Genomic DNA, 10409 nt, shown 5'->3' on the forward strand with positions numbered 1-10409 from the left:
TAAACGTGAGAAGTTTGCTTCCTCTTTATTGTTAGTTAATTAGGTTGTCTTTGGGTATTAGGAGTTGGGCAAAACAAGAATCCTGAACACATTCCCTTGTGAAGATTGTTACCTTTATATATTATCATTTACTAAAGATTTATGTTTTTATTTTATAAAGTCTATTTTAGGTTTACTCTTAATTTACTTAATTTTGCTGTGAGTCTTAAATATTTAAGTTTTTTCCAGCATCAGTTTGTTAGTCTCGTTGCTTTACATGAGACTGTTAGCATCTTCAAGCAGAAGCCTAATACATAAATAAGCTAAACACATACATTATATACAGTACAGACCTTTGAAAGTCTTTCAGGTTTTATTCATGTTGTGTGGACTGTATTTATCCAGTCACATTATAGGATGTCTTTGTTCTGGGGACTTGCATTTTTTGTTAGTTAAAAAAAACCCTTTGATTAAGATCAAAGTGAGGGAAGTTCCAGGAAATTAATATACATCTTTCTACTTTGAAATTACAGATATGTGTGAAAAGACTGAGGCTGAACCAGTGTCTGAAAGGACTCGGTGCATGGAAAGCTTCGGTGACATATGCAGTCCACAGAAACACAATGGATCGCTGACAGGCATTTTCCGCAAAATAGCAACAGTGTCATTTGTGCAGTCATCACTAACCACCACTGAAAGGTAAAACAAAGAAACAGTGTTACTTTTTTTCCAGCTTTATGTGCAATATCTCATCATCCACTTCGGTCTAAGAGGCATTACCACACACACCAGTCGTATAGCATTATTTATCTATACAAACTAGACATATAGCATCTTTAAACTGCAGAGAAACTTTTATCAGCATTTTAAAAATCCGAGCGCTACCAAAACCATTAAAAAAACTAAGAGATCTGTGAGAGGTTTAATGCAGAGCAACAAAAAATGGCGGTAAATACTTGAACAGAAAGATGGTTTTGACTAAATGAATTACAGCCTCTCTTTTGGACGTTTGATCTGGTTTGATTGAAAGTGAACTGAGGTCAGCTCCGGTGACGGCACAAGAGGAGTATATAATGAAGGACCGAGGATCCCTTAACACCCCGAGGATGTTTGGAGTTATGGTAAGTTATTCAAAACACCACAAGAAACCATAGCTACCACAAGAAAATCCCAGGGATGTCAGCAGCCGGCTCTCACACACACACACACACACACACACACACACACACACACACACACAAAGCCTCAAAACGTAAAGTCAAATCAAATCAAAACTCAGCCTTATAACACCCACCGTTCTGAACAACAACAAGCCTGAGAAGCGTGAGCGTGTGTGTGTAGGAAACACCCAGACAGGCCAAAAATAGCTCTACTCTTGTTCCCCCTCTCTCGCTTTCAATCCTTCGCTCATTCGTTTCGCTCTCCGTCTGTCCCTCTGTGTTTCTCTGTGTGTCTTGTTTGTGTCATGATTAACCACGGGTAGGAAAAAAATAAGTTAATTTTTCCATATGGAAAATGTCACCCACTTAAAGAGCGCACTCGAATGTGAGAATATCAGGCTGAGTATGTGATTCAGCGAACGGAGAGAACAATGACTATACTTTGGCATAACTGTTGCATAAGGGGAAACATGAAGGTTTTCACAAAATGGGAAGAAGTAGTTGGTTGAAGTCTGTCTGACACGTTGAGCAAATGAGGCAGTTCTCTGAAGAAACTGTAGAAGATCATAAAGTAGTATTTATCTTTTCCCCCTCTAAATTCCTGTCAAAATAAAACAATCCAGGATAGACTAAAATAGCTGCTGGCACACTCTGGCCATGCACATACAGTAAATTATGATTGGCCTGTGTTTTCCTGCATCTTTTTCACAGTGCTGTCACGCTCACGGATATTTAACCGGGGTCCAAAGCATTGTGGCAACTTTGTCAGTTTGTTTAGATTTAGTATACCCAATTACAAGTGAAGCAGCCCCTGTAAACAATAGTCACATGGACTCACGAGGTGTTTACCGGACAGTTTTAGTAACCTGTCATCCTGCGTTGTTACTGATTTTTTTTTTAAACAAATATAATTGCAGTCCTTGTTAAATAAGCAAAACAGGCTGGCATGGGTTTGTTTCTCGGGCAGTGTCAGCCTGGGCTTTGTTAAGCCAGCTGTGTGTATGCTTAAAGCATCATTTTGAATTATTAGGGTCTTGCTTTCTGTTATAGTAGCATCCTCCTCGCTTACAGTAAATATGTGAAAACAAAAGGGAGCTCCAACAACAGAATGGGTTGTAAACAAGCCAGAGTTTAACCTGGTTATTTGAACCACTTCAGCTCAAGGTAAAAAAAAAACAAAACAAAAAAAGAAAGAAAAAAGTCTTTGAATGTTTACAACTTGTCTAATCTGGAACAAGAAGCTTCGAAGATCCTAAGGCCCATAACTATAAGCTCATCGTGCAGCACAGAACGAGACAGTAACATCATTTACATGCAGATACAGATCAATGTCCCCGAGAACACATGTGGTTGTCTGGTCACATCCATTTTTAGACTGCTGGGGTATGTACCATTTAGACCTCTCATCTACATAAAAATCATCTGTGAGAAGCTACTGTTAAGATTGACTATATGCCTTTACCATATACATATATTGATAGTGTGATCTCCAGACACAGAATCATGCATTCCTTTTAGCTGCACAGAGAGAAGATGCAAACTCCACACAGAGCAGGTTTGAGCCAGTATCCTTGCTTTGAGGTGAGCGTACTAACCACTGCACCACTGTGCTGCCCCGTGCCAGATGGGACAGGCTAAAGTTGGATATCTGGTTAAGAAAATGGCTAGACAGATGTGCCGCCATTAAAAGACGAGTACATTGTGGTCATAAATTGATGGACATGGTCAACAACAATAACCAGAGAGTCTGTAGCATTCAAAATTGGTACTAAAATATCCACACCATTATAGCAGCAGCCTGAATCTTTGAAGGCACATTGGACACGTGCTTTCGTGTTGTTTATACCAGATTCTGACTGTATCATTTGAATTACACAGAGACTCATCGGACCATCTTTTCTGGTCCGGTTTTGGTGAACCTGCTTGTATCCTCAGTTTCCTGTTCTTAGCTGACAGAAGTGGCACCCGGCGTGGTCTTCTGCTGCTGTAGCCCATCTGCTTCAAAGTTTGACATGTTGTGTGTTCAGAGATGCTCTTCTGCAAACCTTGGATGCAGTTTGAGTTACTGTTGCTTTCCTATCAGCTTGAACAAGTTTAACCCTCTGATATCAGCGAAGCATTTTCTTCCACAGAACTCCTGCTCACTAGATATTTTCTCTTGTTCAGGCGATTCTCTGTATAACCTAGAGATGGTCATGTGGGAAAAGCCCAGTCTCTGGAACACTTACACCAGCCTGTCTGGTAACAACCACCACATTCAAAGTCACTTAAATCACCTTTCTTCCCCATTCTGATGCTCAGTTTGAAATTCGGCTAGGCCAACGTCTACATGCCTCAATGCATTGTGGTGCTGCCGTGTGAGCATGTCTGAGTTGAACAGGTGTGCCTAATAAAATGGCCGTGAGGGTATACTATACTTTACTATCACAAATGCGCTTCAGACTTTCCCCCTTCATTGGTTTCACAACAACACGTGGCAAAGAAGCAAATGAGATGGTGACACCTTTGAAGCAACAAAACCAAAATCTTGTGCTCTCGGTAGTTTCCTGCTATTAGATGTCTTGACAAACCACAGTACTGGTTTTCTTAGAATTGCCTCACAATTTCTGGCATTGATTGTGCTTGTAAGTCATTGTTCACACCAGTACAAATGAAGGAAAACATGTATAAAAGTGCCAAGTGCCGTCTGATACAAATACCTTTAATATATGACAAATTTCCATTAATTAATTTTCCTCCTCCATAAATGGGGCTTAACTGCGACTGAATAACAGTTCTTTCTGAGTATTAAGTTGTTGATATCAGTTTAAGGCATGACTGACTGAAATAGAAGAGGGATGATTCATTGTGTTTTTTAGACACTGTCTGGTTAAGATAAGATCAACTTTGCTACCCCTGTAGGAAAATTCCTCCTAGCTGCTGAAGCCCCTGAAACAAGTGGATAAAAACATCATACAGCTGTCATCGCACACTTATATAAAACACTCATTGTGCTCCGAGTTCTGCTGAAGAAGAAGAACATGAAGTAGGCACATACATCAGCTGTCTGCCACCGATGACTGATGAACTTGTGTTTTCTCAGGGGTTTTCATGGAAAGGTTATACCTCTGCTTACTGCTGTGCCTTTTGTGGGAATTTAAGACAGAGAAGGAGAGGGAGAAGGAGAACCAGATGGCTTTTCCTTGCAGGATATCCTGTTATAAGTTGAGCTAGCCGGGCTCTATCTGACCTCCTCACCCCTCTTGACCCTTAACCCGACCGCAATTTAGGTTCATATCTCTGCTGTTTCCTAATCGCCCAAATGTCTCAGCATCTTTTGCTATGGCATTGTTGCTTTCTCTTCTACTCAGCTCCTCAGTCAAACTCACAAGTAGCTGCCTTTGCCACTTTTCTGTTTATTTCATTAATGTTTTTCCCCCCTTCTGACTTGTGTGGTTAATTACGAGGAAAACCAAGTTATAATGCTAGGCTTTAAATCCAATATCCATAAAATTTAATGACAAGGGCCACAACCTTTAGCATCAATCCACATTCCAGGTACAAATTATCTTTTTTTTCACCATCTGGAAAGTGCAGACAGTCATAGTATATGGCAGATGGCTGCTCCTCCCTGAGCCTGAATCCATCTGAGCTTTCTTCCTGTTAAAAGGGAGTTTTTGCATCCCACTTTCTCCATGTGCTTGCTCAGACTGCTACAAGGTTATCCGATTGACAGGGTTTTCTCTGTATCATTGTAGGGTCTTTGCCTTACAATATAAAGCTGCTTGACTGTTGATGTGATTTGGTGCTATATAAATAAAATTGAATTGAATTGAATTAATTTAAAAAATAGATGTGTCCTTTTCTCATTATGCAAATTTCTAGCTCGTAAAGTTTAGTAACATGAGACCTCATCCACTTCTGTCACTTAGGCAACTCATTTTCCACCATGCAAGGGTTTTGCGTGAGAGATGATGAATGATTTTCATAGATACACACACACACACACACACACACACACACACAGAAAACACTGGAAAATAATAATAATAAGAGCAGCACTATGAAAACTCTGTGTGTGTGGTGTTTCATACTTAGTCGCTCTGACTTTCACAGTTCCTGCTTTCTCTCTTTTTTCTTTTCTTTTCTTTTTTTTGCCAGTCCAGTTTGGCTCTTCAGAATTGTTGTCTAAAGGCGAAGAAAGATGCCCAACGGATTTACTTTACCAAATGGACCATCCCAGCCTTGCCATAATGGTCTATTTGATTCACCTTTTATTGTTTATTTTATTTTATTTTCACTTGCTAAATACGGGACAGACTTGACTGGGGAAAAGAAAGGGGAGAAAGAAAGAGGGAAAGAAAAACAGCGGGGAAGAGGGACGGGGATAAAGGGCAAAAACCAAAAACCAACAAAATAAGCAGACAAAAAATACATATATCAATCACCTGGCTCACCTGTTGAGAAAGAAAAAAGAGAAAACAAGCAGAAGAAAAAAAAGAGCAATATAATAAACAACATCACGATGATCTATGGGAATATAGCAGTAAATACTAAATATTAAACATTATTGTGCAGCACGTAAGATCGACAGCGCACCGTGTGCTTTGAGGTAGGAGCCAAAAAGGATGTAGTTTGTGTGTGTGAGCACCCGTGTGTACACCTGTGAGCATGAGCGCGCTTGTATTTAAAAGGTTACTTCATGTAATGATCTGCTAGAGGGTGTGGGGGGCCACATCTCCGTCCTCCAGGGCATGAAGCAGGTATGGAGGAGATCAAAACTCCAGACATCCAGAGGTCCTCAGAACCCAAGAGACCAAGGAAGACCAACAGAGGGGCAGCCACGCCACTGTCCCAGAAAGAGCTGAGGAGAGCCCCAGATGAGGGGTCACTCAGCAGCCGCGGAGCAGAAGCCAGGGGGGGTTGCAGTGACGTGCCCATGAGCTCCGCCGGCAGCCAGCTGTGCCAGAGTGACCGAGCCCCAGGCTGAGAGGCCGAGGGCACCCCACCCCCGAAGTGGCCCAAGCGAGCCCCAGGCTCCAGGCCCCGACAAGCAGCCACCAGGAGTGAGCCGGTGTGTACCTGGACGCCCATCCCCGGACACAAAGAACCACCAACGCACCGATGTCTGAGGGTGTCTGCCACTGGCAGGGGAAGTGGTGGGGGGAGATAGGCCTCCATACCTTGGAGGGCCTGAGATGTCCCCAGAGAGGTGGCGTCTGATACCCAACCTGACATATAGACACAGACAAACAGGCACACACAGATACAGACATCCATTCCCACCCTCATGCTCTCATATGCAATTACTCAGCACTCACCCAATGTGGAGACAGACATAAATAGACACTGTACACACAATCACACTCCCCAAGCGTACTCTAAGCCCCAGGTCTAGGTACCCTTGCCCCTGGAGGGGGAAACTGCACCCAGACCCAGGTAGTGTTACCCTTTTCCCTGGGGTGGAGAGAAGCAGACCGCCCTGACTCGGCAGCAGCAGGGAGGCCCCACTTTCCAGACCCCAATCGGACGGCCAATTCCTCCTCCCAGCCCCCCCGCTCCAACAGGCAGCAGAGAACGGGGGTGTGTGAAGACTCCAAACCTCCCTCCGCCCACTGTGTTCCTGCTTTCTCTTACAAATCCTTGATTCAGAATTCAAAATAATTCCACTTGTTTTTCTGGCCATGTGCGTCACTCGCTGAAAAATAATATCCTCCTAATACTATCTTGGAACAAGTTTTTAAAAAACCCAACTGAGTGGGTCTGGGATTATTTGATGCCAATACTTTCCCAAATCAAATATAATTTTCTCAGTATTGCTGCTGTGTCCATCTGTCTTTCCCTCTTTACCTTGTTTTCAGTTAGTGAAGATGTTGTTCAAGCAACCTTTAAAAAAAGAAGTCATGACCTCACTTGGCAGTGCAAATTTAAAACACGCACACACAAAGATATCATAACATCATAATAATCTTAACATAATCAGAACAAAAACGAGTAAGAAAACGGAAAAATAACCCTTCAGGTATCGTTTCTGCCCTGATGCACAACTTTTTGTCTTCCCCCACTTTCTCTTTATGTCACCTCTTTCTCCCTCTCTCTCTCTCTCTGGCTCACACCCAGCCCTCCCACCCACCAGCGTAACTGGAATCCATTAGCTGATGAATGATTGTTTGTGTTTTTTTAAGCTCAACAGCGCCTCCATCCACATCAGTGGCCACAGAGGGTGATAACAAAACATGCAGCGTGATTAGGGAAATAATTAGCCAATCATCCTGTGACCTGCAAGCCAAGCCTGAGGTCAAAGAGACGCAAACCAGGCTGCTTCCCAGGTGCTTTCCCATGAAAATCAGTCAGGAGGCACAGCTGCGAAGCAAATGCATACTGGGGTCATTGTGAGCAGACAGCTTCCAATCACAACACATGCGCTTCTTTGCCTGTATCCCAGGCTCGCTGCGATATGGCTGAGAGTGCGAGTGAGGATCCCAGTGGACTCAGTGCAGAGTTTGCCCAGGGAGGCTGTGGTGGAAATCAACACTTCCTGCTTCCTGTGGCGAGAGGAAGTGCTACCGTCGCTGTCCCCTTATCGCTGGGTATCCAGGCAGAGCAGAGGGAGGAAGGCAGAGCAGGGAGGGAAGAGGAAGAGGAGGAGGAAGAGGAGCTGGAGGAAGGTCATGCAGGCTAAACAAAGGGAGAGGACTGAAGAGACTGACTGGGTTGTGGCTTATGTTCTCCAGGGTTACATTCTGGCATTAAATGACTTAGAAAGCAGTAAATATTTAAAGGTGGTGAGTGATGAGAAAGAGGAGAACATGTGTAAAATGTCTGTTACTGGCTTGTAAGGCACTGCTGATGGACAAATCAAATTTCTTTATTATTTTTTTTGTGATATCAGCTTTTTGGCTGTTTTGTTAACCATCAGCCATAATCTCTCCCATGGGACAAAACAATAGCCTTTGGCTGTGACTTGCTGTGACTGAATCACAATGTTGCACAGTCTGTGCTTTGCCTGTGCTTCTTCCACAATGCATTGATACTGTTTTATATTATGCAACATGCAATTCAAAAATGCAGCAGAGCTTCCACATTTTCTTAGTTTTATGTTGTCATGTTACATCTAACATGCTGGCAGTTTATCCACAGGGAAGCAGAGGGGAAAACAGAGGCAGGAGGTGACAAAGGCTATTTAAAGAAAGAAAAGGCAGAAGGAAAATGATAGCGGCATGTGTCTGTAAATGCAACAAGTTGGATGCCTTCCACAGACTGAAATCAAAATGTATCCACTTGCATTTTATGGTGAAAGAGCAGGAGAGAGACAATGAGAAAGACAGAGGGAGTGAAGGGGGAGAGAGATGTTTGGGATCAGGGTGGGGAAGCTTTCAGCACTTGGGATTGTCCCAGATGGACACAAGCCGCTCCCTCCCTTTATAAACAGCCCCTTCTCTTCTCCTCTCCTCTCCTCTCCTCTCCTCTCCTCTCCTCTCCTCTCCTCTCCTAATTTATTAATTTCCCTATAATGCCTGTTATCCACAACTCAGCTCCCACTTTGCACAGATTCTGGGACCCTCACCAGAAAATATGAACAAATTGACACTTTTTGTTTTTCTTCTCTTTCTCTTTTTCTTTTTCTGACAACTTCTTCTGTCCCCCTGCACTAGCACCACCACCGCCCCCAATCCCTGCCATTTCCAAAGTCAACACACCACTAAATGCCGGGCTGACTCACTTCCACTGTGGGTGGCTCTGTTTCCAATTTTCTCACTACCCCACCACCTTGGAAGAAAAGAGAAAACTTTTGTCCAGAAAAAAAAGTAAGCAACCAGTGCAAAAGGAAGATCCATTTTTCCAAATTGCTCAGTGCTAAAAGGGACAAAAGCTTGCACGGAGGTGCAGAGAGAGAGACGTGGAGCGAAACCATACCATGCTTCTCCCACTTCTTTTGTGGCTCTGAAATAGTTATCGCCGTTTCCCTTCCTTTCTTTCTCTTTAAGAGAGCGTGGGAGCGCCCTCAGAGTACTGCAGAGAAACCACGGGGCTCATAACAACAGGAGGAAGCCGGTAACTTGAGTAAGTTGGGCCGGGCAGAAAGAGGGGGATACGGAGAGGAGGTGGAATGAAAGGAAAGCAAAGAGACAGAGGAACCTTCTGCAAGCGTTTTTATATCTTGAAAACTTAAAAAAAAAAAGTTCGCAAAGCTCAAAAAACACAGAAACACACCACACATTTGCAAATAATCTGCTGGATTGCTGACAGCATTTCCCCACACGCAGACCCAAAAACACATACACACACATATAGACACACACGGACACTTTTTCATTTGCATGAAATCAGACAGCTTTCCCAAGAACAGGACTGCCTTACCAGTCTGCCTTGTAAACATTCAGCGCGAGGAGTGCTTTACAAAGTCCCATCAGTCATGTTCATGTACAGTTCCAGAAAGTGGTGAGGATTCTCCAACATCACACACACACACACAAACACACACATGCACAGGCACAGTATCAGTTCCCTCTGTCCAAGAGTTGAGAAAGTGAGGGGCCGCAACAAAAGGCAACAGAGGGAGGGAGAGACTGAGGGAGAGAGAGCGAGAAAGAGAGAGAGAGATTAACCCCTCTGAGCTGACTGGTGGACTCTCTCCCTCCCTCCCTCCCTCCCTCACACACACACACACACACAGTTGGTTTTGCCGTATCACTGACTTCTTGTGTTTTCTCTCAAGTGCCAAGAGGAGGAAGGGAGAGCAGAGGGAGGGCAGAGACAGAGAATGTGTGTGTGTGTGTGTGTGTGTGTGTGTGTGTGTGTGTGTGTGTGTGTGTGTGTGTATGTGTGCTTGTGTATTTTAAGGTAGGAGGGACTGGCTGGCTCAAGTCCAGAGGCAGCTAGCCTGGTAGAAAAAGACAATAGCAGGAAACACTATATCAGGAGGAGGCAAAATACCAGCACAAAAATAATTAACAGACATTGAAAAACAATGACATCCACAGTGGAAAACACAGCCTGCAGCCTGCTTCGAACAATGATAGTGGAAACCAAAAAAAAAGAATGTATTTTTGTTATTCTAACCACAGGATATAAAAACACTATAAGAAAAAAAAAACAAAAGAAAAAATGTACACAGATCAAAAGCATTAGCTGTAATGAATGTAAAAAATGCCGCTATTATTTTTGTTGGCGCAACATTGGATGCAAAAATTATAAAAAAGTGCATTGCTGGGTCTCATGGGGGGGAAACAGTTCTCAGCTTCTTCTTCTTTTTTATTTGCATCATTTTAAAAGTTGTGTACTTGTGCA

The 10409-nt window shown here is 43.3% G+C and overlaps 1 protein-coding gene across 1 annotated transcript in view; it reads right to left on the reverse strand.

Moving 5' to 3' along the window:
• hdac7a (histone deacetylase 7a) overlaps positions 1-9663 on the reverse strand; it is a 56091-nt gene extending 46428 nt beyond the window's left edge. Inside the window, exon 1 of the mRNA XM_084917016.1 lies at positions 9480-9663. Within this exon, the coding sequence (XP_084773142.1) occupies positions 9480-9498 (19 nt within the window). The 5' untranslated portion in view covers positions 9499-9663. The remainder of the gene's footprint in view (positions 1-9479) is intronic.
• Positions 9664-10409: the final 746 nt, after the last annotated feature.

Source organism: Perissodus microlepis, chromosome 20 (genome assembly GCF_051167445.1).
Source record: "Perissodus microlepis isolate ML-2025 ecotype Zambia chromosome 20, ASM5116744v1, whole genome shotgun sequence".
In the NCBI taxonomy this organism is placed as follows: domain Eukaryota; kingdom Metazoa; phylum Chordata; class Actinopteri; order Cichliformes; family Cichlidae; genus Perissodus; species Perissodus microlepis.